This window comes from Callorhinchus milii, unplaced genomic scaffold (genome assembly GCF_018977255.1).
Source record: "Callorhinchus milii isolate IMCB2004 unplaced genomic scaffold, IMCB_Cmil_1.0 Scaffold14, whole genome shotgun sequence".
In the NCBI taxonomy this organism is placed as follows: domain Eukaryota; kingdom Metazoa; phylum Chordata; class Chondrichthyes; order Chimaeriformes; family Callorhinchidae; genus Callorhinchus; species Callorhinchus milii.
The window spans coordinates 5,557,475-5,584,523 of NW_024704755.1; the positions used below are offsets into that span (position 1 = coordinate 5,557,475).

General features: G+C 42.2%; 2 protein-coding genes across 5 annotated transcripts; one reads left to right on the forward strand and one right to left on the reverse strand.

The window, feature by feature from the left end:
• Positions 1-1,013: 1,013 nt before the first annotated feature.
• Positions 1,014-9,463, reverse strand: gas8 (growth arrest-specific 8). Of its 3 annotated transcripts, XM_042340465.1 has the most exons (12): positions 9,344-9,463; positions 8,019-8,132; positions 7,788-7,892; positions 7,495-7,692; positions 7,066-7,272; positions 6,545-6,599; positions 5,245-5,450; positions 4,359-4,526; positions 3,788-3,874; positions 2,802-3,011; positions 1,881-1,946; positions 1,014-1,379 (listed from the first exon to the last, which is right to left on the reverse strand). In XM_042340465.1, the coding sequence occupies exons 2-12, from the start codon at positions 8,019-8,021 to the stop codon at positions 1,230-1,232; spliced, it is 1,455 nt and encodes a 484-aa protein (XP_042196399.1). In that variant the 5' UTR covers positions 8,022-8,132; positions 9,344-9,463; the 3' UTR covers positions 1,014-1,229. The 3 variants fall into 3 exon arrangements, with proteins under 3 accessions (XP_042196399.1, XP_042196400.1, XP_042196401.1); XM_042340466.1 differs by lacking the exon at positions 8,019-8,132; XM_042340467.1 differs by lacking the exons at positions 8,019-8,132; positions 9,344-9,463 and adding an exon at positions 8,942-9,060.
• A 3,420-nt stretch (positions 9,464-12,883) lies between these two features.
• On the forward strand, positions 12,884-26,532 carry dbndd1 (dysbindin domain containing 1). 2 transcript variants are annotated; one of them, XM_007889332.1, is made up of 5 exons: positions 12,884-12,940; positions 14,674-14,739; positions 21,022-21,168; positions 24,386-24,526; positions 26,202-26,532. In XM_007889332.1, the coding sequence occupies exons 2-5, from the start codon at positions 14,709-14,711 to the stop codon at positions 26,375-26,377; spliced, it is 495 nt and encodes a 164-aa protein (XP_007887523.1). In that variant the 5' UTR covers positions 12,884-12,940; positions 14,674-14,708; the 3' UTR covers positions 26,378-26,532. The 2 variants fall into 2 exon arrangements, with proteins under 2 accessions (XP_007887523.1, XP_007887522.1); XM_007889331.2 differs by lacking the exon at positions 12,884-12,940 and having other exon boundaries at positions 14,650-14,739.
• Positions 26,533-27,049: the final 517 nt, after the last annotated feature.

Consider the following 27,049-nt stretch of genomic DNA (forward strand, 5'->3'; position numbering starts at 1 on the left):
AACTTAATGTTTTTTTAAGCAGTTAATTCCATTTGCTTTAGCTCCATTACTGATGCTATTAAGTTTACTGGTTAGTTTACTCATTAAAAGGTCATTAGTTCTTAAGAATGCTTGAAACTCCATTAGTACAACAGCATCAGGAAGAGTGATTTACAAAAGGTGGGGGGGGGGAAGGATACCTATGCTAAGGATTCATTCCAGGATAGCAGATACCAAAGGCCCACATCCTCTGCCCAAGAGATATTAATCTGCTTGCGTCACTGCAATTTCTCAATTTAACCAATTACTTGCAAAAAAGTCAGTTGATTCATACAATTGATGCAGTTCCCAGGACACTGCTTCTTTCTATTCTCAACATGTGAATAATTTCTAGTTCATTTTTACCCACTCTTTAGGTGGCAAAGTTCAAAGAATTGTGGTCAGTGTGATACCAGTATGACTGACCTCTTTCTTTATGCAATAGATGTTATATTTGGTCTGTTTAGTAAAAAAAACTTAAAATACAGTTAAAACTGCAAACTATTCCAATTAGTAATCTATTGAGGCATAAAAGAGCTTTGAAAGTGTTTGTTTCTTTCGCACGCCAACTGTGCAGTGGCATTCTGAATGCCTGTCACAGTGAAAATAATAGAATCAAAATTCATAGAACATTAAAATCACCTGGAATAAATGAGTATAAATTGTGTTTGTGTTGATGAAATATTACTGCAAAACTTCAAAGACAGTAAATACTTATATGAAAACTTAAGGCACACACACACTGGGTCTGCAGAGATTTTTGTAAACATTCACATATTTACAGGACAAACTCTAGTAAACCTAACAACATTCAATGAAATTAAACCCTTCCTGCATTCACAAGTGTAAGGAGTAGCTAGCATCAGAACGTGGTTTCCTTTGCAAAAAAAACTCTGGGAGATTTATATATTTTTGGTGGGGAGGGGAACACAGTGGTAGATGAATGCATTGAAATCCGACTAGGATTATTGCATAAGAATTGGTTTTGAAAGTAATTTCTGTTAATTTATTTATTTAAAAAAGGTACTGCAATTTCTCATGACCATCCAGTATTTACAGACGTGTGAGTCTGCAATGAAGATATTTCTTGAAAATACAGTAGTGATTGATGTTGGTGGAATTTAGTATTATTACCAAATACAGTGTAGTCAGTGTTTCCAAAGAGAAATAATTTAGTGTTACAGGCGTCATTGCTCAAGGTACTCTTTGGTTCATGTTGGAGCAGCAACCAACCCAGCTGGACCCTGGCCAAGGATCTGTCCACACAAAGCAGTTTCCAATGGTTTGAATCCAAGCTCATCCAATGGAACTCCAAATGTAGTAAGTTTTGCCTCGTACGTTCGTAGTAAATCATTGTGAGCCTGTGTGCAAAGGAGAGAGGAATGAATGTCAAACTTAAATTAGAGAAATTCACAACAACAATCTGAAATGTACTTGAAGAGTGAACGATAACTATATTCTTTTCCATCAAAACTTACTTTCATTTCCCGTAGTTTTATATTCCTTTATATTCTTCGGTATCAGAGCCATTTACAATAATAATAATGATCCTTGCATTTGATATAGCGCTTTATCACATCTTTGAGACCTCTCAAAGTGCTTTACAGAATATACTGTTAAGTGAATTGACTATATATTTTGGGGGCGAAACTTGAACTCGAATTAGGTTGGATTCCTACAGCACTATCAGGAAGATTCAAACAAGTGCGCTTGCGTCATGTTGAGGAATGTAGTTGATTGTAAACCACAAATGGTTTTGTTTCCTGGCTCCAAACCTTTCTGCTGTCTGAAAAAGCCAATAAGCACCAGTGACTAATGCACTTTTATTTCCAACACTTTCAACTTTACCCTGATTGTCTCACCTTACAAACTCGGGCCAGCTCATACTGTAGATCCTTGATAACATTATTCTTGGAATCCAGGACATCCTAAAAATGTAATGACAAAAAACATTAATTAAAGAATCACTACATTCTGAAAAGGTAATAAATTTCATGTGTTTTCCAGAAATAGATTCAGAATTTCTGTTGGCTGCTGATGGACATCAGTGGTAACCTGGGTAGGGATTTACATTGTATTAATTTCTTAACATTCAAACACATCAGAACATTATTTATTTACTCAATCCATTGTGAGCAAAAAAGTTTACATAATTCATAAGATTTGTGGTGAAACTACTACGTTCTGGTTCTATTGCACTCGAATATAATAGGGAGTCTTATATTAACGATGCAGGCCTGAGTTCCAGTGCCTTGGGACGTCCACCTGACGTGAAAGGCATTATACAAATGTCATTTTGTTGTTGTTGTTTTCAATTGTAAAAAATCTGCTTTGTTGTTTAGGAGTTACCAAACTTGTTCAGCTAACTTGTGGGATACAAATTATATTGCCAAACACCACATTCAGACACAGTGTGAATGGCACATCAGTCCAGACCCTATACAAAGTGCCCTCTGGTGGAAGCAATAGGAAAGGGATTCCTAGATCTTCATTGGAAAGGGCATGTAAAATGTTAGCAGCAAAATAAGAAGCTTCACCTTACTCACAGTAAATCTAAAAAAACACTATCGTTTGGTGTTTTCTAGCACATAAATGTGTAGCAATTTGTGCCTTTTATAACTGCAATTTAATTGTAAAGATAGACTCAAAATTTTGTAAGGAGTAACTAACATAAGATTTCTGCACACCATTCAACCTGCATAGTGTCAGTCAGCTGTGCCAACAACAAATTAAATTTGTATAGTACCATTCACGTCAAAGTAGGAGGACGTGCCAATACCAACCTCCAGTTTGCGGGTGACGACGGTGAGTGCAGTCGGGTCCAGGTTGGAAGCCGCGAGGACCTCGTTCAGTTGTGCTTCCTTCTTCTCCAGGCAGTCGGACAGCGTGCAGAGCTTCTGCTCAAGGAGAACGTTCTTAAAACCAGACTTCTGCTGAACCTCCTGAATGGCTTTCACAAATTTATTGTACAGCTCATCACGCTCTCTCTGAACCTGAATGTGTAAGACACCGGGGAATAACATTAGTAACAAGCGTGTGAAAACTAGAAAGGAACAAGACTCCGACAACAGTACTATTAATGCCATTTCGACTGCACCTTTGATCACACTCCTACCACTACTCTCCCTGCCCTCCACCGCTCCAAATTCCAACTCCCTGCTCGAGTCCTAATCCCTGACTGTCCAGTGCCTTGGGATGTCCTCCCAACGTGAAAGGCGGCTATGCGAGTGTAATTTGCTGTGTCGTTGCTATTGGTATTTCCATCAGCTGCATAGACTGTGAAAAGCAATTTTCACCAAAAACAGTTTTAGTGAGTTGATCTGAATGTGGTATTGATTTACGATACAAAATTACATTTGCAAAGCGCCTTTCACATCGGGAGGATGTCATGTCCCAAGGCGCTGAACAGTCAGGGATTAGGACCCGGGCGAGTGGGATCAGGGAGGGTGTAGGGCAGAGAGGGTAGCCGAAGGCATGGTCGAAAAGGAGGGTCTTGAGGCGTGCCTTGAAGGAGGCAAGGGGGGGAGCGAGGCGAAGGGAATGTGGGATGGAGTTCCAGAGGGTGGGGGGGCAGAGAGTCTGAAGGCCCGACCGCCGATGGTGAATTTAATCCTTAACAAAAGTATACATTTGAGGTTATATTTTGTTTTTCAGTCATTGTTAGCTATTGTGTCTGCCTGTGTCTCCCATACAGCAATTGAACAAGTGATTTTAACTGATCCAATTCGGTGCTTTCCCCGTTTGTAGTTTGGGTTTGTTTCTCACGTACACTGCAAAAGCGCTGCTCCAGCACTTCATGCTGCCATCTGAACTCCCTCAATTCGTTGTCCATTACTTTCAGTCGTGCCTTGGCTCTCTGTGTAAAAATCAATCAAACTACCTTCAGTCTCATCACATTGACCTTTTCCTTTCATGTGCAGCAAGATGGACCACACAGACAGCAGATTTCTCTAAAATTAGTTAGCAATATCACGCCTTGTACAGCTGACAAGACACATATATCAGATTCTTTACCAAGATTGAACTGGGAGGCAGATAGGGAGGGAGATGGGGTGGGGGGGGGGGCACATTAGTTAAAGAGATAGTTTTTAGCTTTTGAAAGCAGAGAAGAAGGGTCGGCCATGCAGAGGTAGGAGGAGAAGCCATTAGAGGAGACAGAAGGACAATGCTGGGACAGATAGCAGTGAAACCGGAAAAGCACAGACACACAGAGATTTAGCAGGGAGGAGTGATGGGACCAGTGCTTTAAGAAAGAATGGACTAATGTCAATGCCTATTCTGGACACTCAAGTATAGCAAAAAGATCAGATGGTTTGTCCGTAAGGTGGTAAGAAACTTACAGCAAGGAAACCTTTATCCTGCTCATAACTGGCCAGCTGTTTGCGAAGTTCTGTCACCTCGTCCCGTGCCTTGTGCAGAGGTTCTGTCAGACGTTTGTTCTGAAGCAGAACCTCAGCCATTTCCTTCTCTAGTCGTTCTTCTTTTCTCTTCATCTCTTCCACTTGTTCCTGGGGAGGAAGAAATACTAATTATGGTTTTGAGTCAATAAAAGAACTGAGCAGGCACTAACCAACTAATAATATGGTAACATATTTAATGTTGAGCTTATGCAGTCCATTTGGCAGCGAACTGCTGCAATTTTAGACATCAAGTGAATTCCAACAAGCAGAATAGACGGAGGAGAATTGGCAATGAAGACCTGCTCTGACATCATGTGGTCAGGGTGTTCCTGTAGGAGTAGGATTAGCAGCTTTACAGTACATAACATACTGGACTCGCTCCCCGAGGTTCATTCAAAGCTTCATTTTTCATTAGATGCTTGGGACCATAGGACTGGCTTTTTCAAAATATTACTAAGGAACCAATCACACATCTGCTCTTGAATAATGTTTGTAAACCCAAAGCTCCAATTTTGGTGTTTTGTGTAAGCTCCCAGGTACCACAAAGCCAATATTCGGTGTCTTTTTTTCACTAGATTCTGATCTGAAGTGAAGTACTTACGGGTTATTTCAGCAATATTAAGTAAAGCTTCAGCTTTTCTGCTCCAACATTTATGTTTTAACCTTGTCAAAAAAACAGGCACTGAAAATACTGCTTCTGCATAAGGTCGTTTCATGAGATTGATGATTTGCGGAATAGGTTTAAGCTATGAAGCTGCCACCAAAGCCCAGAATGAAAACAGTCCAAATTTATTACTATATATATAACAATAAGGAACAGCCTGACCTTCAGTGAGTTAATGAGGGCAAGGTTGTTGAGTGTAATATCATTGTAGTAATTTTTGATATCGTTGAAGGCTGTTTCATGGCTCTTCATCAGTGCATTGATTTGACCATTCTTTCTTTCTTCAATTTCATGAATTTCTGTTTTTCTCTTCAACTCCAGCTCCTCCCGCAACACATCCATCTTCTTCTGATATTTGGCCTCAATATCTGAGTGCGGAGAAAGTACAAAGTGTTCAAAGACTTTCTCACAGAAAGACAACCTAAATGAATGTAATCTTGCACTGCTTTGCGAGTGAAATAACAAAAGCTCTAATTTCTTCACTTAAGAAATTAAATAATTTTATTTATGTTTCACCTAAAACTTAAACTGATGTCTCATATTCTGAAGAAAGGAATGTAAAGAATACGAAATGTAAGAAAGATCCAACAAATGATAACAACAATAATAAACCTCCCATTTGATATAGCGCCTCATCACGCCTTTAAGACGTCTCAAAGCATTTCACAAAATATACTGTAAAGTGGATTGACTGTGTATTTGTGGGAGAAACAAAGTCAATAAGTTACATTTTATTCCTCCATATGGGGTGTATTAAAGGCAATATAGGTGTTTGAGGTTAGTTCACTGGGCTCATTTAAACAAACAGCTTAAGCCTTTAACAGAAAGGCATTGGGATGGCTATTCTGGAAGGATAAGATCAAATGGGCTGAAGGGCATCCTCCATCCAATTCTCTCTTGTAATCTTGTGTTCAGGGACAGAAAGATTGATCAGATTACATCCTGAATGCAAAATGATGAATGTCAGATTTTATATATTATAAAATGTAGCGATATTTTACGACGGTGAACTACAAGCATAGTTTATAATAATAATAATAATTCTTGCATTTGATACAGCGCTTTTCACGTCGGGAGGACGTCCCAAAGCGCTTCACAGAATATACTGTAAAGTGAGTTGACTGTATATTTGTGGGCGAACGCGGCAGCCAATTGCGCACAGCAATGTCCCACAAACAGTCGTAGATTGAAAATGACCAATTTAATTATTATTTTTGTTTTTTGGAGGGATTATTATTAGGAGTGTGGAGTAAGGAAACTTGCCCAAGGGTTCGCCCTGTCTGGAATTGAACTCAGGTCTCTCGCTTGCAAAGCGAGTGCTATAACCACTGAGCTCCAGGACTCCAGGACTGTTTAACATTGTAACAGGCATTTTTTGGATGCATTTCATTTCACACATTTCATCAAATGAAACTTCATTAAATCAACCAAGATTAAAACCAGAGACCAAAGCCAGACTAACCGCGTGTTTGTTTGTCAAAGTCATTCCACAGTCTTGAAGTGTTCTCATTGTTTTCCTGTTGGTGAATATGAAACCAATGTTTAGAAACAGCGTAAACAACTTTTTTGCTCATCTAATAAGAACTGGTGAATGGGATCTACTCAAATGTGAATAGCAACCTTTCCCATCATAAAGGTGGAACAAGAGGGTTATTTTTAGCAACCATTGTAGGATACAACACAATAGGCAAGTTTTTAAGAAAATAATTTGATCAGTTTGATCTAATGATTCTGATCTGAGACCAAATATTAAAACTTTAAGATACCCATTGGAAAATATTACAATCAGTTTACAGTTCATTGAAGGAATCGCTCCTTAGCAAAGAGAAGCTGGCAGGACAGTGTGTGTGGGCATTGAGGTGTGGGGAGAGAATGAAAAATTAGTGGCAGAATTTTATTTTAACAATAAACTAAAACCAGACCACCATTTCAGAGTCTAATACCTAGCTACCCAGCCCCACTTTTATTCTCGCTTGGACATACCATTTCCAAAGTTTTCACCATGTTCTGATTAGAGAGCTCTTGTTCCTTCAGTTCCATCTTTAAGGTTCTTGTATCCTTCCGAAGCTCTGCTTCCTGATCCCTATGCTCTTTTTGTGTCAGCTTCATCCAAACAGTGCTCTCTGCCTTCAACTCCGAGATGTTATTCTGATGTTCGTACAAGAGGTGTTTGACTTTCTGTTTATAAACCTGTGGGAGTGAGGGTGAAAGAAGAAGAACTCCAAACATCACAAAGAAATCAAAGAAAGTCCTGCAACTGAACTCAATTGAAGTGATTGCTTGTGTATTAAGTAGATTCACACTGTATGTAGGCTGTGGCGGGTGTTTCTGTAGTGTAGATTTCTTCACTTTCTCAGAGAAGCTAGATCTTTCAAACCACCTTATTGAATCAGTCATGTTCACATAGTATACCTTAATTTCCACTTGGTGTCTTTCCTCTGCATCCTCTATCTCTCGGTCCTTGTTTCGGGCTTCTGATCTACTCTCCTCTAGCTGCCGCTTTGTGATCTCCCAGAAAGTGTGGATTTTATCCCGCTCAAGCTGAAAGTAATTACGCTCTTCCCTTTCCCGGTCAAGTTCTTCACGGAGACGAGTGATGTGATCCTCCAACTGTGGGACAATGGAAAACGAACAATTAGCTTTTCAGATGAAACATGAGAGTTGTGAATTAGCGGATCTTTCAAAAGACTAAAAAATAATCTCACCTGATCTTTAGACATATCATCCGTAGAAATGCCATCGACGACTGCTGTTGCTTTTCCTTTCTTTGCCTTTCCAGCTTTCTTTCCTCCTTTCTTCTTTTTGGGTGCCTGTTAAACGGAAAATTTTCATAAAGCATTGATTTCTGGGTTCGTTGTTGCTGTTGTTGGTCATGAACAACCGAGGCTGATGAAATTGCTCAGTTTAGGGACTGTGGACGCCCACTCGAAACCTACCATCTTTTCTGAGAGATAAAACCATCACTGATGCTGTTTCGAAGGAGCAGTAATCTTTTGTTTCATATTTTCTATACAACGGAACACAGGGCACTGTGATACAGCAAATATCTTCTGAAATAGCATATAGATTGATAAAGTACATGTATTTTAATTGCTAGTGGAGTTGTCATATTGTTTACCCGACCAGGATTATCACCGACAGTCAACGTGTACGGTCTGAAGGAACTGGAATGCCACTGTCACATCCACCTGCGAACGTGCAGGCGGGACCTCGGTTTAACATCTCCTCTTGAGGACGGCACCTTAACAGCGCAGCAGCTTTTCCAGCACCGCACTGGAAACATCAGCCCGGACTACGGAACTCAAAACGAGATTGATCACGAGATTCGTTTGGACGCAGAAGGCGCTCGCTTGATTTCATCGAAACCTTAAAGTGGGGGGTGGGGCGCGAGGGGGAGGGGAGGGGATGGGGGGGGGGGGGTGGGGGGCATCAAGTCACAACTCTCGTACCCAGAGGGTGAGAGTCTAAGCTGCTAAACCCTTACAGCGTATTTATAATAACAATATGAATATTCCTTACGTTTGATACAGGCTTCCCCCCCCCCCCCTCTCCCCACCACCTCCCCTCCCCACCCTCCCCTCTCCCCCCACCCTCTCCCCCAACCTCCCCCTCCCCACCACTCCCCCTCCCCCCCCCACCCTCCCTCCCCTCTCCCCCCAACCTCCCCTCTCCTCCCACCCTCCCCTCTCCCCCCACTTCCCCTCCCCTCTCCCCACCACTCCCTCCTCCCTCCACCCTCCACCACCCTCTCCCCCCTCACGCTCCCACCACCCTCCCTCTCCTCTCCTTCCCTCCACCCTCCCCTCACCCTCTCCTCCCCTCACCCTCCCCTCCCCTCCCCCCTCACACCCCAAAGCACCTGTTTGTTCTGTCAGTCGGGGCTGCGGTGTGTGTCTGTTCGGCCTCTCGTGTATTTACAACTGTGAGCATTTCCTCCGACTGCAGTGTTTTTTTACTCTGGAGCCGCCTCGGGTTTGATGGCCCCATTCAACACCGGCGGGCGGGGGGGGGGGGGGGGGGGGCGAGGGTGTGGGGGGGGGGAGGGTGGGGGGGGGACATGTCCTGACCTCCTGCTCCAGGCCTCACCCCCCGAACCCCCCCACACACACACACCTTCCCCTCCCGGTAACGCTACTCTGTGCTGAACAACACACGAGGCGGAGTGAGGGGGGGAGTGTGTGGGGGGGGTTCAGGGGGTGCGAGGGGGGAGTGAGGGGGGGAGTGAGGGGGGATTGGGAGGGGTTCAAGGCCTCACACTCACCATCTTGTCGCCGCCGCCTCCGTGTTTACCGCCGGCACCATGGAAACCTCGCGAGAGCCGTCTCCTAGCGACCACGTCAACAACCCTCAGTCACGTGAGCGACCCCCACCCCCTCCTCACCCCCCCTTCTCACCCCCCCCTCCTCACCCCCTCCTCAACCCCCCTCCTCCTCCCCTCCTCAACCCCCCCCTCTCCTCACCCCCCTCCTCCTCACCCCCCCCTTCTCACCCCCCCTTCCTCACCCCCCCCTCCTCACCCCCCCCCCTCCTCACCCCCCCCCTCCTCCCCCCTCCTCCTCACCCCCCCTCACCCCCCCTCCTCCTCACCCTCACCCCCCTCCTCCTCCCCCCCCTCACCCCCCCTCACCCCCCCCCCTCCTCACCCCCCCCCTCCTCCTCACACTCACCCCCTCCCTCCTCACACTCACCCCCTCCCTCCTCACACTCACCCCCTCCCTCCTCACCCTCACCCCGCCCCCCTCACCCCCCCCTCACCCCCCCCCCTCACCCCCCCCTCCTCCTCACCCTCACCCCCCTCCTCACCCCCCACCCCTCACCCTCACATTAAGGTTAGGGTTAGAATTAGGGATATATATATATATACATTTATATACACATATAGAAACAGGAGAAGGCCATTCAGCCCCTCGAGCCTGATCCACCATTCTATTAGATCGTGGCTGATCTGTACCTCAACTCCAATTTTAAAAAAATTAATTATCCAATTTTAAAAAACCCAGAATCAGACTCGTACACAGTCACTCCACTGTACAGCATATTCTGTGAAGCGCTTTGAGGCGTCTCGAACGTGGCACTGCTGCCACTGAGCCAGAACCTGTGCTCTCCTAACAACAACAGTAGGGGTCACCGCACAGCAACATTTTCATCGGAACATCAGATAATACTGTTTTATGCGCTCGTGATACTGACATCCGCTTCTTCACACCTGAATTCTTGACAATCCTTAGAAGCAAAAAGAGAGAAAGAGCATAGTCAGAAATACAGTTCTAAAATTGCACACTGGTGATATTCATTCCCAGTAAAGAAAGTTAATTAAGTGTCTTGAAAACAGACGCAGCAGGAAACAACAATAATGTCACATGCAAACTTCTGTGGCTGCTGAGAATGATTGTGAAGTTTTTAATATCCTTGCCCTCCCCCCGCGCCCCTTCTCCCTCTTTATTTGGGAGCCATGTTCCTTGCCCCGTTCTCCACCGTAAGAGAATATGGGTATCTTCTCCCCACTTTTTGATGCCATTTCGTAATTCAGGGTGGTCCAACTGGCCTCTTCCCTCCATTCCATCTGTCCCACCCGCTCCTTCTATAACCCATTAATGTTATGTTTCTGGAAGGGAAACACAATATATTGCTTATGCAGCTCGCAAACATCTCTCAAATAGGGCATCGTGAACTCAGCAACCATAGGTCGGACCACCCTGTGTCGTAACTGTTGAACATTGCTCAGGATTTCTTAGCCTCCAATATTCACTCACTCAGGGAAGAAATAAATAGAATACTCTCACTTCCTTCTGATGGGTCGGGCCAAGATCAGGAAGTCGCTGTGTGGAGTTGCAGAAAACTTGAATTACATTGAATTACACCGTGGGTGTGAGGGACATGGCGGGTACCAAGGATTTGTTTCCTTTTGTGAGCAGCATCTGTGACATCAGTAGCGAAGAGCCAGCAGACATGTTCATTTGTTGGCGTGGAGAGTTGATTTGGGCAGCTGGCGTGTATTGTGTGCTTCCTGAGTAGGAACCACAAAGCTTTGATTAACTACATTTTCTGACCAAAGGGAAAAATGACTTGTGTTATTTACCATCTCTTCTTATCATATGCCATTATTCCAGTGATTTGATGTATAAGTTTATTATAGCATCGATTTTTCTAGTATATGACGAGGCTCTTAAATATTTTGGAACTGTTCATGTGAATCATTTGAGAATAGGGGTCTGCAATGATACCATAACAAGTTCAGACCTTACATTGAATCTAGTCTCAGCTCTGATTTTAAATAACTTTAACACAGTTTTCATGTATTGATACTGTTGCATATTCTCAAGACTCATGTTACCTCCCCCCCACACACACACATAGAGATGTTTATCACACGATGTTAATTCTAATGAAAACACAACAACAATTTATGTTCATATAACACCTTTCACTTATGGGCGGGTACCTCAAAGCTGCTTCACACAGCTGAGAGGCTCTCGGGGAATGGGGGAGGGAGTTAAGAGAGAGGGTGCCCAAAAGTGCAGTCAAAAAAATAGGTTGTTTAAGGTTTAAGGTGGGCCTTTAAGGCAGTGAGAGAAACTGCAGGGTGGAATTCCAGGAATGGGGCCAAAATGTCTTAAAGCTCCCTCACCCAGGGTGAGGCAGATTGGCAACGGGACAAGAAACAGGTTGGTGTTTGCTGAGTAGAGGGAGTGGCAGGGATGGGTGGTACGCCTGCAGGAGATCACAGGGTGTGGAGAGGGGGTTCTGGGCAGCTCACACCCAAAACGTCAACACTCAGACACTCAAAACAACAGCAACAACAACTCTCACTTACATCGCACCCTCCACGCAGGGTAGAGTCTCAGAGCGCTTTTACCTAACGTTCACCTTCAGATACCGATCAAACAGCTTCAGCAGTTTCGGGCTTTACTTCAAAATTTCACTTTTTAATCACTATTAATTGGATTTCTGCTTCTCACTGAGTAATTGGACATGCAAATGTCAAAAGTATCCATTCAGTTGATCTGATTTTCGTACACGTCCTACCAGGTTATAATCAGCCCACCATTAATTTACACTGACAGCTCCTGACATAAACACGAAAAATTAAAGCTGCCATTTGACATTCAGATGCACGAGTTTTGAATAAATTGAATAAAGAGCTATGTTCAGGTACAATGTGTTGTTTTTGCTCACATTGTATAAAATATTAAACAAAAACATTGATTACACAGTTGATATTCATATATATTCTACCTCCTTTTTCCAGTCTGACAGACAAACAAAATTGATTTTTGATACTATGGGATTCTTGACACAAATGCTAGACGTTTTCAATTCATATTCCTTGCAGTTTTGAGGTCAAAGAGAAGCTACATTTTGCTTACAATGTGATATCTCAATTTCTGCCTGTCAACGTCATCAAGAAAAACTGCACTTTGTCATCCGAAAAATATACATTGGACGCAAAGGGCACACAAATGAATTCATACTCATATATTAAGGAGATGGACAATTAATTACAGAATAAATTTGGGTATGTTCAAACAGTGAATTATTGTTTCCCTGTTGAGTTTCAGGCTGGGGATGGCTATTTTCCATTGTGTTTAAATGAATGCTGTAGCCATGACCCTTGGCCTCATCTCCTGCCTCTTCACTATTTCTGAACGGCTAACCTCTGAATCTGCTTTAATTCACTGTTACCAGAGCAACTCAGTCAGCTGCAACCAAAGTATTTATGTTTGGGTGAAGGGTCTTCTGGGCTGGCCTAAAGTTCCCATTTAATGTTTTACTCTTTGCCACACAGGGATATGCAGTGTGGAGAATTGGTGGTGGTGGAGGGGGTGCACAAACCATATCCTACTCTTGGTGGCACAGTGTGCGTATTTAAAACACTCTGGAACATTCTTATAAAATAACTACATAAAATGTTTGTAAACGTCACTGGAAAACTTCCTCTTTGTTTCCCCTCCCATTGTTTCCCATGTAAAGTAACCATCCTGAGAATAATATAATACCCAATCAAACCCATTGGTCCTATTTATTTGATTAAACCTTATTATTGCAAAGTATTGCAACCAAACGTCAAGTGCACCTAAGACCAAACTACTGCAGTAATACAATCTATTTTTAGTGGGGTGATGGTAGAGGGGTCGAAGGGAGAGGAAGAGAGAAAGAGAGTTAAGAGATTCTGACCAGAAATAACAGTATAGCCTCAAAGTAACACTATTAGATTGCAAAGGGTGCTTCCAACAGTAACGAAAATTGTAGCCTTGACATTTACCTTTTAGATGCTTTTAACATTAAGTTAATGTGTTGTCCACAAAATACACAGCCATTCACTTTGCAGTGTATCCTGTGAAGCGCTTTGAAATGTGTTGAAGACGTGATAGGGCACTATATCAAATGCATGTATTATTATTATTATTGATATTTGGCTTAAACTATTAACAGTTTCTTTTTCTTGAGTAATACCATCCTGGGAGACCCTCAGCCCCGAAAAGATTGCCTTTTCCTTTCTTTCTATTTTTTGTACTTTACTTAGACCACTTTGAAAGAAGAATTTGGGGGCAATTATAGTAATAATCCTTGCATTTGATATGGCACCTTATCACGTCGTTTGGCGACGTCTTAAAAGTGATTCACAGAATACACCGCAAAGTGAAATAACTGTATATATTATTTTTAATTAGGTAACACAATGGAAGCTCCTGTACAACCAATATAGGAAATGTTTCTTCTAACATAATGGTGCAGGTTTTTCAATGATCATTCTCCTCCTCATCTCCCCCCCCCCCTCTCTCAGCCTTGCTCATTACAGTTCTGCCCCAGAAAATATCTGAACATGTTTTTAACATATTTCACTCCCAGCTCGAAATGCAACCAGTCTGACTTGCAGTTTTAACTGTGAACAGAAGTTACCCTCCTCCCACCCCCCACCTCACCACACACCCATCACACGCTCTGTTTAACACAACATTTTTTTTAGAGGAAAAAAAACTGTGTCACACACAAAAAAAAAAGCTGGGACAATGTTTCATGTTAAAAAAAAACCCTCAGGGGACAATGCAACAAAAGATGGTGTAGTCCACCTGAATTATTTACACATTTTTTTTTCTTTTAAAACCTCTCTGTCTATTTCTTTTCTTCCTGCATCAGCGTAACAGAGTTTTGCACAGACAAACCCATGCAAATGTTTGTGACTTAATACAACAGAGGGGACTATATGGTGATGACTCATTTGAGTGAAGCAGAGGGTTGAATGGTACACCCCAAGTCCAGCTCCCTGGGCTGATGTCTGGGCTGGTTGCCAGAGAACAGCCTTCCTTTCCTGCAGTCTCTCTCATCCTCATTTGCAATGCAATGCAATGCTTACTTTGCATTGTAATCTCCCAATTTGCAATGTGATCTGCTTGCATTGCAATGTTTTTTTTGTGTGTGTGTGTGTGTGTGTGTGAGAGCTGGTGCAAGGCTGAGGGTTGTGAAGTGAGATTGATGCTGCGTGGTGTTTGAGCTCAACCATCACATCTCTCTTTTTTTTATATATATATATTATTTACGCTCTTTGCATCGCTTTCTCTCCCTTTTTCCCCCCCTCTTGATGGTGTACAGCTCGCAAGAAGGTGGGATCGAGTCAGACTGTCTGGATGGAGAAACAAGGAGGAGTAGCAGCTCAGGGTAAGTTACTGTAGCATCTTAATAAAGAGAGCATTTTAACCCTCTGTGTGCGGAAATCTGCAGCCTGTGAGCATGTTTTGCAATGATCAATTGTTTTTTTCTTTAAAATAAAATAAATGTCGATTAAAATATCATCCCTGTTTGAGACCCCCCCAACCCACCCCCCAAAAAAAATCAAGATTTTAAAAAAAGATGTATTTTTTTGAGATTCAATTGGAAGACAATAACTGTCTGAGTTATTTAATCTGTGTTCAGAAATTCGTAGGCAAGAAGTCTTTCTGGGTGTTTGTCTGAGCATCAGATCTTCGAATTTATATTTTTAAATGTTCACTAACTTCACTGCTTCGTAAACTTATTTACAAGTGTATTTCTCGTCCAGTAGATGGCTTGACTATTTATTATATATGTTCAGGATATTGTTATGGAAAATGTACATGGAATGATCTACTGTATCGTGTCATAATTCTGCAATTTTTTTTAGCAATTGCATTTGCTTTGTGTGTTGCATTCCGAAAAAAGTATGATACAGAAAGTCCTTTTAAGGGTGGATCTGTTTTTTTTTTAAACAATTTCATTCATTTTGCCTGGCTGGTAATACTTGAGGAATTCAAATAAAATAAGTGGGCGTTTAGTGTTTTAACTCAGAATCATTTAACCCACAGAGAAATGAACAAAAAAAAACCTTTAAAAAAAACCCTAACTGAGTCTAGGTTTGGATATTAACACTAAACACTGAAGGGGAAATTACTCATCATTACATTCTTCAGACAACAAATAAATAAAACTAATTGCACAAAGATAGTGTTGAGAAATATTCACCATATTGTGCATTTAAATGGAGAGCAGCATACATAAATCGAGCTGTGATGGTTGAGATTTTTGAGCAGGATTTTTTTTCCTTTTTTGGATTTCCCCTTTTTAAGCCTTATTTTGGCATATCCAACCAGTCTAATATAGTCGCAGAGTAAACACACACACTGTCAGCTCTCAGCCTCTCCCCCTCCCCCAACCATCCACTTTCATGCAGAGTCGCAGTCAGTGAAGTCTAGCCAAGATTCAAGACTGAATTTATTACTGATGTCTGGCACGTTTCAGTTTAAAAAGTAGAAGCACAGAGGTGTGAAGAAATGGATCATATTGATACTATTATATCTGTTTGCTATTTAGACACTGGGCGCAATAGTGATGTTTGAAATTAGAAAATGTAATAACACAGATAAGGTTTTGTTCTGTACCAAATTCTTGAAAAATATCTTCAGCATAAGGCCAACAAAAGTGAATACGAAGTGCATGTATCAGTAAACACACGATGGTCATGTGGAAGGAACTACCAGCGCAGGTGTTGGAAGGAACTGGGAAGAATTTCAAAATGGAACTAGGGAATTTCCTGGAAATTAACATAATTCAGTAGTCGATTGTGTGGAAAGAGCCAGAAGGCAGGTCTGTTCTCCTCCATACATTTCATGCGATGTACAGTACACCATCAAAACCAATTGCTGCTTTCCAGTCAAGGGTACCCCCGAAACATCAGTTTATAACTGTAGGTTAAAGATTACCTGGTCTCCACATACAGGAGAGTACTTCAAAACATGCTTGTAATAAGACAGCACTGTGACAGAAATATCATGGAAACTCCTGAGTGTCACAGCGACTCGAAGGACTTGATATCTCCTTGAAGCTGGTCTCTCATGAATCGACATGTGCATATAAAGCTTTCCTTGTAGAAAACACCAGAGGAAACACTGTTTTACTTTTACCAACGTCAGTCTCTCAATGGACAATGAAGTACCTCAAATGTCCTCTTCTAGAACTTGGCCAACTATCCCTAAAGAGCCAATTATCAGTTTATTTATTTAAGTTTAAAGATAATCAGACCAGTTTCTTTTCTGAAGTAAGGCAAATCTATTAGTCTCGTCTGATGATCGAGTGGCATTAAATTGCCCCCATGACAGAACCACACTGGAGGGTTTTTGCTGACTTTCCAACATTCTGCACCTGCTTTTGCTTCCTCTTCTGTGTAATTTATCACTGGGTTATTTTCAGTTTTAAAAATGCTTGAATTCAGCTACTCTCGACTGCAATCTCTTAGCGAGCTTTCGTAGTAGAGGACCGTTACTGAAACGTGAGAGGATGCTATTTGGCCTTTTCTTTCACACCAATTAGTGCAGTCATCAATCGGCAGTGTACCACTGTGCCCTCCTTGCCAAGACTGCCATCAATATTTAATGAGCTGCTGGCGGGGAGATTCATTAATTACCGTCGCTGCCAGATGGAAGCAAATCTTAGAAACAGCAATTGTGTTACGCCAATGAATTGTTGAGTGCGATCTTACTCTCCACATATAAACACATATTCCACCCTTCTCCCCATACATAAATCTATACCCTTCACACATAAACATACCCATTAAACATGAAACCACACGCATAACCCCTCATACTTAGACACACTCACTTACAGCACAAAAACACACCACATACAATGTATAACTCGACTGTGCGTATAGTCTACGTATATAATTATAGATATAATCTACCTTGCACATGCTACAAAGAATATGCTATCCACAGATACCACAGCAGCCTCTCATCCAGATTATTGCAATGATCAAACAGCTGAGCTGCCCTGAACAAGAATTGCCATGTAAAATAATGTGTACTTTCATTACATCCCTCACATTAAAATGCTGCAAAGTGCTTTACATAATTACTGTCAAATGTAGTGACTGTTAATATGGACCACTTTGCACACTGCTAAGTCCCACAAGGAGCATTGAGGTGAAAAAAAACGATTAACATGGAAGACTATTGTCCAGGAGACACACCCACGTATCTTGGAGGAAGCCCAAGCAGGAAGAAGAATGTTCTAAATCTCTCATTTTTAACAGCTTGTGATGGGAATGAACCTGACAGAAGACATACTTTATTTCACATTGAATCAGTTGAAAAGAATGTCATCTGGAGATCTCGAGGGTATTCTTGGATTTTTAAATCATGAGATTGAATGTAGTTTGAAAATGGTTCTTGCACTTTTAATGGATATGTTTTTTTTAATATTGTGGATTCCATGTTTTCCATCATTTTCTCCTCCCCGGTTGCTAACACGCTGGTTACTGCAGGTGCCAGGATCGTTACCTCGTGACTGTTCTTCATGAGTGTTGGCAGGTATTTGACTGTGGAGGCATCACAGCAACAACAACAACAACAACATTGCATTTATAGAGCGTCTTTTACGTCGGGAGGACGTCCCAAGGCACTGGACAGTTGGGTCAGGACCCGAGCAGGGGGGAAATGGTCAGGGTGAGGAGAGGGAAGGGAGGGAGCGAGGAGGGGGTAGAGAGTTGAGAGAGCAGCTGAAGGCACGGTCAAAGAGAAAGGTCTTGAGACCGGTCTTGAAGGAGGAAAGGGAGGAAGCAGAGCCTAATGCTGTCTTAAGAAGGCCCAGCAAGTACAAGCCGCAAACTAGTCGTTATTGTCAGTCATGTCTAAGCGCCGATGTCAGAAGAAGATAAAACACTGTTATTAGAAAATAAGAGAAAGAACCACTAAGAAAGAACCATATAACAGAATATTAGCCCTACTATAGTATAGATCTAAACCCTTCATGTCAGCCTCCTTCATCCTGGCAGTTGGAAGCTTCTTCGCACAGTGGTCTGATTGAAATCAGGAATATGGGCAACTACATGCCTATAACACTCTGATGTTGTGACTTGCAGTGTTTGTGAGTGTGACCCTCAAACAGTAATATTTTGGGGGGGATTGTGGTCGTCAAGTACAACATTAGTAACACTCTGCATATGATTTATACCTCCATCACATTATATCTATTAAAAGTGCAAGAACCATTACAGCAGCACTAAACCCATCCACTTCACACTGTTTTGTCAAGAGACCCAGGGCCAGCAGGAGGAGAGCTTAAAATAGAAGGGTAAATGTCCAACACAGACAAACAACGCTTTAGTACTTAATCTAAAGCAGCAGTTCTAAGTATTACCTTTCGACACGCAGCACAGTGCCACCTGCTACATGTGCAAGGCAGGAAGATTAGAGCCGAGACAAGGAAATGAATTTTCCATGACAGATTTCTAAAATGTTTACGGTTGTCTTGTTGTCCACGAGCCAGAGGCGTTGAATATGTACGCGGTTCCTTGATCGTTAATAATCTCAAGGGTGGCTGATTTTAAAGTAGCTGATATCATCTCCATTTGTTCAAATGGGCTGTACTGGGGGTGAAGGCGCATCAGGAAAAGCCACTCCTGCTGATAGGAACAGCAGATTTCTGTTGAGGGAGGGAAGAGTGGGAGATTGCATTGTGAATGCAGGATCATATAGAATTGTATAGCTTTACATAGACTACAAAACAGCAACAAGTCATTTGGCTCAACTTGTCTGTGCTGTTGTTGATGCTCCGCATAAGTCCCTTCCTAATCCCCTTGCATACAGCAATCTATTACCTTCTCCCTCATGCTTACATCCAGTTTCCTTTTCAGGATTGACGAGGAGATAATATTTAAATACAAGCCATGTCTCAGCCTGATTACCCACCACTCTTTTCCAGTTAGATAACAATTATTATTGCTTTTATTATTACTTATGTAGATTGGAAATAATTTTAAACCACTTCACAGCAAATAACTGAATTCCTAAAGGAGATGAAAAATCTAAGGTTAATATGCTCAACTGAATTAGCAGACATATTATTTATTTTATACTATGCATCTTCATTTTGCTATTTTTTAAAATCCTCAGTCCTAAATATTTATAACAACAATAATAATGCTTACACTTGGTATAGTGCCTTTGAGACTGACAATTTGACAGCCTGGCGGATAATAATAATAATCCTTGCATTTGCGCTAGCACCTCATCACGTCTTCGAGGTGCCTCATAGCGTTTCACAGAATATACTGTGAAGTGAACTGACTGTATATTTTGTGGGAGAAACGTGGCACCAATTGCACCCAGCAGTGTCCCACAAACCTTTGTGACTTTTCTGTAGAGCGTCTCTGGTGGTGTAGAGGTTACTAATGTGTATCTGGAAGTGTCTCCATTTATTTTATTGTCATCCATAGCTTTGAAAGATTCTGACCTCCCGAAAATGAAATCTACCAGTTTGGTAACCAAGCAGATTCTGTCAGTGAATCTCTTTCTCAAGCTTGAGATTTCAAGAGGCTAAAATAACGTTTTTTTTTAAAAAAGGCAGAAATAAAGTACTAGGTTAGGTCTTACTAGGTATTTTATGGTTAGATTATTTTAAAAGAGAGACTCATTAAATAGAAAGCAGTCTTTCCAGATATTACCTCTCCTTTAAGCATGGTTTGTTCCTAATATAGTGAGTTCCCTAGTCTGCTGTATTCACCATTAACTTTCTAAACTGATTGCTTGAAGCACAACATAAATCAGCTGGAAATGTTTTTGAAGCCACGTGTTTCTTGCTCGACATCTGTGAAAAGGTTGCCTTTTCACTCAATGATGCTAGACCAGCATTTTTCCACCATATAGCCCACGCCTTCAATTTGCAAAAGTCACCAAAAAACGTACCAAACTTACTCAGCAGATCGATTAATAGGTAATTTTTTTTTACTGCTGAGACCAATTACAATAATGAGTTATTCAAATAGAGTACATCAGCTGCCAGGCTTGCACAATGAAGGACAGGGTGGCACTGACCCTGTAATCCGCTCTGCCCAATGTTGATGGCTGATGACTTTGGCCAGGTCACTACAGTGACACAGTGAAATTCTCTTTGCATAACTTCAAACAAACACTGTTATTTTTGACCGCTTTAGGATTAACTTCACATGGTCTGACAAAGAGGTGCTGTTCTAGTATTGGTGTCTCTTTACGTCATACATGTATAATTAGGATGGAACTTACCTCTCCCGGCAGTTAATAAGCCTGCTTTCACTGTGCATCTCATTAAGTACACTTGCAGCCATATTGCCTGTGACCTGGATTTAAAATATGCCTTGTGTTAAGTGAGCTCATCGTTTCTGGGCCTCGGATGGATGGCCTATAAGAATGCAAGAATACAGAAACCACTTTTGGGCTAAATAGACCATTATAACTCACACTCAAGACAGACGCTGACTGCTCAATGATGTATTTTACATAAGCCCTTGTTCCCTGATGTATTCTGCAGATGGGGCATAATGATGATATTTTGTGAATGAAAGCGATGCCAAAGACACTGGTCAATCAGTCTATTTCTTACAGCCTGCGGAAAGAGTTTTTATAATTTATAAATAATGTTTTCCTCTTTACTCGCACTTTCCTGATTAAGGAGATCTAGACAAAAGTGGACGGACTCCAGAGAAAACAATAGTGTGCCGGCATTCAGCTCCTACAGAATCACATTTTGCCCTTGTGGATGCAGAGGATGGAATCCCAATCTCCACATCAGGACTGCTCCAAGTGGCGGAGAGGAGGCGTATGTATTAACTGCTCTAATATGTTATCAAGTCAGTCATTCTGTTGCATCCATTACATTTTGGTGTTGGTTGATTAACTGAAAGGAGAAATTTAACCTCTAATCCTGGATGGTTCCAAATGATTTCCAGGAACTGTCAATGGTTTGTAGTGCAAGATAACTTTTGGCTCCCCAGGGAATCATACCCATGGATTGCTACAATGTAGATTTAGCCATTTGATCTCATGCTTCCGGAATAACATTTTCCAAAAAAATCTGTGGATTTTTTTGACAGTTCAGCATCAAGCTATTTCTTAAATGAGTTCAGTACCTTAGCCTTAACCACATAATCTTTTGTCCCAAGTCCTCAGCAAATGTTTTTTGTATTGCCTTAACCATTAACACCATGAGATCCTAAGGACGTCCTTTAAATCTGCAAGTTTGTTATCCCGTTTTTAATATTATATTATAATATTATTCAAACCTTTTTTTATTGATCAAATTTAAAGCACGTTCCTTAAATCTGGTCCTAATGCATTTCTTAAACTGAAGTGAAGCTGACTGCTGAAGTTCTCTAATTCATTCCTCGCTTTTTTTTCAATCAAATTGTCCGGTGTCCTCTCAAAAGACTCATGAACGTTTTCTCCAAATCCACCTGCTAATTCTCTCTCTAATATTCTCAGCGATGAGATGTTTTAAAATTCTCAGGGATGAGATGCAAACCCAATATTTAATTCACCTTCAAAAGACACAAGTCCAAGAGTCACGTAGTTGGCTGTCTTGGTTTCTGTCTTTGCACTTATTTCCTTTGTGAATACTGATAAGGAATTAAATCATTCAGATGCTCCATCAAACCATGACTGATTATCACCAGACAGACCTGTTTTATCATTATGCGTTACCAGTTGTACTTTAATAATAATAATAATAATAATAATAATCCTTGCATTTGATATAGCGCTTTTCACGTCGGGAGGACGTCCCAAAGCGCTTCACAGAACACACTGTAAAGTGAATTGACTGTATATTTGTGGGCGAACGCGGCAGCCAATTGCGCACAGCAATGTCCCACAAACAATCGTAGATTGAAAATGAACAATTTATTATTGTATTTGGTTTTTGGAGGGATTATTATTAGGCTCTGTGTGGAGTAAGGAAACTTGCCCAAGGTTTCGCCCTCTGCCTGGAATTGAACTCAGGTCTCTCACTTGCAAAGTGAGTGCTCTAACCACTGAGCTACAGGACTGTTGGGGATGGCAGTAATGTAAACTAATGTACAAGGACCATATTACTGATGTACAACATATTGCATACTCTCCACGACCAACAGTGCTGTGAATTTGGGTTACGTTTGGTACAAATTTTCAGTAAATTTTTTAATCATTATTGTCCAGCATGCACATCCAATTTGGATTTATTTACAAGACTTCAAGTCTACCTCAGCTGCTCCCCATAAAATGCAGTGCGTAGGCCACACCTGAGCATAAGTTATATCCCTGTATTTAGATGTTTTATAACGATCACACTGATGCACAACGCTCATCTAATACAATTATATAGATAACGTTAGCACACAGAAAAGAGTCATTCAGCCCAACAACTCCATGTCAGTATTTACACTCCCATTCCCTCTTTCCTATTCTCTATTCCTGTCTCCCTCCTGTATGCATCACATTTACTCTTAAACACATAATTTAAATATCTTCAAGATATCTACAACAACAACAACAACAACAAGATTCCATTTATAGAGCGCCTTTCACGTCAGGAGGACGTCCCAAGGCGCTGCACAGTTGGGTCATGACCCGAGCAGGGGGGAAATGGTCAGGGTGAGGGGAGGGAAGGGAGGGAGAGAGGAGGGGGGAAATGGTCAGGGTGAGGGGAGGGAAGGGAGGGAGCGAGGAGGAGGAAGAGAGTCGAGAGGGGAGCTGAAGGCTCGGTCAAAGAGAAAGGTTTTGAGACCGGCCTTGAAGGAGGAAAGGGAGGAAGCAAGGCGAAGGCACTGGGGGATGGAGTTCCAGAGCCTCGGGGCTGAGAGGCTGAAGGCCCGACCACCGATAGTAGGGCGGTTGGGGCGGGGGACGTGGAGCAGACCGGAGCCAGAGGAACGGAGGGTACGGGCAGGTAGGTAGGGGGATAGTAGGTTGGAGAGGTAGGAGGGAGCAAGGCCGTGAATGGCCTTGTAGGTGAGGATGAGGATCTTGAAATCAATCCTCTGGGGGATGGGGAGCCAGTGGAGGCGAGCGAGGGTAGGAGTGATGTGGTCCCGAAGCCTGGTGCGGGACAGTACACGAGCTGCAGAGTTCTGAATGACCTGCAGCTTGTGGAGGGAGGTGGCGGGAAGGCCGGCGAGGAGAGAGTTCCCATAGTCCAGCCTTGAGGTGACAAAGGCGTGAACCAGGGTTTCAGCAGCGTGAGGGGTGAGGTAGTGCCGTAATCTGGCGATATTCCGGAGGTGATGGAAGGCGGTGCCAGTTGTGGTGCGGATGTGAGGGAGAAAGGACAGCTCAGGGTCAAACAAAACGCCGAGGTTCCTGACTGGCTTTGAGAGGTGGAGAGTGCAGCCTTGGATGCTGATGGTGTCAGCGCCTGAGGTGCGGAGGCGCTGACGTGAGCCAATCAGGAGGGCCTCGGTTTTTCGCACGTTGAGCTGAAGAAAGTTGTCTCTCGTCCAGGACTCGATGTCGGACAGGCAGGCTGTCAGGACATCGGTGGTCGTGGAGTTGAGAGTAGAGGAGGAAAGGTAGAGTTGGGTGTCATCCGCATACATGTGGAAGTTAACCCCATGTTTGCGGATGATGTCACCGAGGGGGAGCATATAGAGGGTGAAGAGGAGGGGACCGAGGACAGAGCCCTGAGGGACACCACATGAGACAGTACGGGGGGTGGAGGAGAAGCCATTCGTTGAGACGAAGTGAAGACGGTGGGAAAGGTAAGAGCTAAACCATTCAAGGACAGTGCCTTGAAGGTTGAGGTGGGAGGACAAGCGGTGGAGTAGGATAGCGTGGTCTAACTTCATAAAGGTTAGATAACCCTTTGAGGAGCAATGAATATTCCAATTAGGTTAGGGTTCAGAAATTTCACAAATAAAAGGTTCTGTGTTAACTCGGTCTCTACGATGGAGTTAAAGCCAGCACAGCACCCCACCCCTTGCAGCATCTGCAGGGATCCAAGGCTCTGTCTATCTGGGATTGAAGTGCGGCAATACAAGTTGCAAGTGTTTGATTTGTATCCACAGAGCCTCTCAGCAGCGTCTCATCCCTGGAGGTACACTTTGATCTAATGGATCTGACAGAGCTCACAGACATGTCGGACCAGGAACTAGCTGAGGTGTTTGCTGACTCGGATGAAGAGAACCCACCACATGACTCACCTCCAGGTCAGTAACACCGAGATAAAGTCATCCTGCACGTATTGGCAAGAGCTGAAACGACTATGAAGCAGATCCAGTTATTGTATCTGATACTAGCCAGTCTTCCATCAGGGTGTTTTACTGTCAAGCAGAATACAGAACAAACCATAGTTATTCATCATTTAGTGATTTTAAATCAATCTAAATTGATTTACGTTTTCTTATGGACCTACAAATCTCATTACAAAACCAGAGGCGATACGGAACTTAACGAATGCATCTGTAAGCATTGGTCATTGTTGTAGTTAAAGCTCGTACCAGTGACCTCTATTCAAGTAGTCTGAACAATGTGTCCATTGGACCCTTAAACAATATGGCTCTGCTTTCGGATCTGGCTGGCAGGAGATTCTCAATAGCAATGCCAGACATTGTAAGCAAGAAGCAGCCTTAACGTAGAAACTCCAAACTCCTCTCAATTCCTCAAACGATTTGACACCGTAAAAGATGTTGTTAAATTGTTTAAACGCCAACCTTACAAAACTCCAGCTCTGCAAAATAATGGCTTCCAACTACTCACGACAAGTGATACTACTCGTACATAAAACACCATCTTAAAGAGTCAGCAGAATCCTGATTGAACTAATGCGTTTTTTTAAAAAAAAAAACAGGTTTGTAATTTTAAGTACATAATGATAGGGTTGGTTGTGTTGCATGATATGAATCCGTTGTTATTATTTTTATACCCAATAAAAGAGTCAGGTGTTAAGTCACATAAATCCTGCTGGAAGATGTTGGCAAAGGGCAACCAGTGTTTTATCATCTCACCCTCTCCCTGATGGACAGAATGTGACAGACTCACAAATATTTGCTGAGCGAGTGATAAAGACAACTTGTTCTCCCGCAGTGGGTTGTACAATTAAATTGATAGTTGGCTGATCGTGCAGGTCAGATCTCTGAAAATGAAAGCTGATCAATAGTGTTTAAAAATGCACAGGCACTACTGAACACAAAACACAAAATCAATGTGGCTGATACCATTTTGCAAAACCATTAATTAAAAGAGGACATCAGGGCACCCATCAACAACAGCCCAATCCACCACAGCATCTTCTTCTCCCACTACCATTGACTAAAACGTACTCACAGCAAAAGAAAGAATTTTGTCTACAAAATACAGTCATGACACCTTACAATATATCCTGTGAAGTGCTTCTCTTCCAGCTTTACGGCCATACAGAACAATCATTTGTTTGGGAACTGTGCCAGAGCATATTTCCACACCGATGGCAACTTGACATTTCACTGTGGTTATGTCAATGTATCCAGCAGAGGTGGCTAATGCTGAACACATCTTTAACTCCATAAGTCATTAAAATGGCTTAAATTTTTTTAATATACGCACATCGATATATATATATATATATAAAACAATTTAACCTTTTCCTCAGAGTAGAAAATCCTCCCTTCTCCGTATTAATTCCTGACCAAGAATGCAGTGAATACATCTCATTGAACATCTAAAAATATATAATTGGCTTTTCTTTCTTAGAATTAATCATTCTAAATAAAGTTAGATGTTATAAATAAATGCCCCTATGTAACTAATGTTGTGATGTGTCAAGCTATCCTACATCTTTGGCAGTGGGTGACCCTGTAAGTATAATTGCATCATGGTTTAATTGCTGCCGTTTTGTTTTTGCAGATCTAAACCAGCCACTGACGCATCTGACTATTCCTCGTGGAGCACATTTAAAATCTCCCTCATGGACGAGAGCCAAGGGCGAACTGGGACGTGAAAAGAAACACTTAAGTGAGCCTGACACTGTCTTAGAGATGCCAGACCATTTTCACACAGTTGAAAGACTCACAAAACCTTAGGAAAGAAAAACAGAGTGTGCAGCTTGCCTCAGTAAGGAAGCAAAGCTAAAATGGTGCAATAGTACTGCTCTACCTTTCATTCATATCTCTCTGACCCATTCTCAATTTATTTGGTTCGTAATTAAACCGAAAAGAACATTCGTCTGTTGCATTCACCCTTTTAGTGTTCTTTTTTTTAAAACCCTCGTCACCAAAGCAACAATTGCATTTGTATTCTCGCGTTTGTTTTTCGGTGCTGCACACATGGTCAAGTGGGGAATTTCTTGAGGCACTGTTGAAAATATCTCTAGAACTGGACCTACATTCACTGAATAAGCCACGTGGTTCCGTTTTGACATTTTAATCTCCCCACAAATAGCACAGTAGTTAACTTGGTTTCTTGACAACAGCAAGGCTCTGGGACAATAGCTGCCAATCATCGACCAGCCCAATAGTATTGTTTCCGAGCAGGCTGCTGCAGTAGAATAACTGGCAAACTTCTACACTTCATCTTGTAAGCAGCCAATCAAGGTTAGAACAATCTGCACCGACCATGCCACTGAAGGAAAAATGCAGCAAGTCAACATGCAACAAGAAGAATAAAACCATCACCAAATGACAAGGTCACATAAAGGGGTTCAGATGAAGAAGGTCCTTCGACCTATTTGATTTCATCCTTTCAGAATGCCAAAC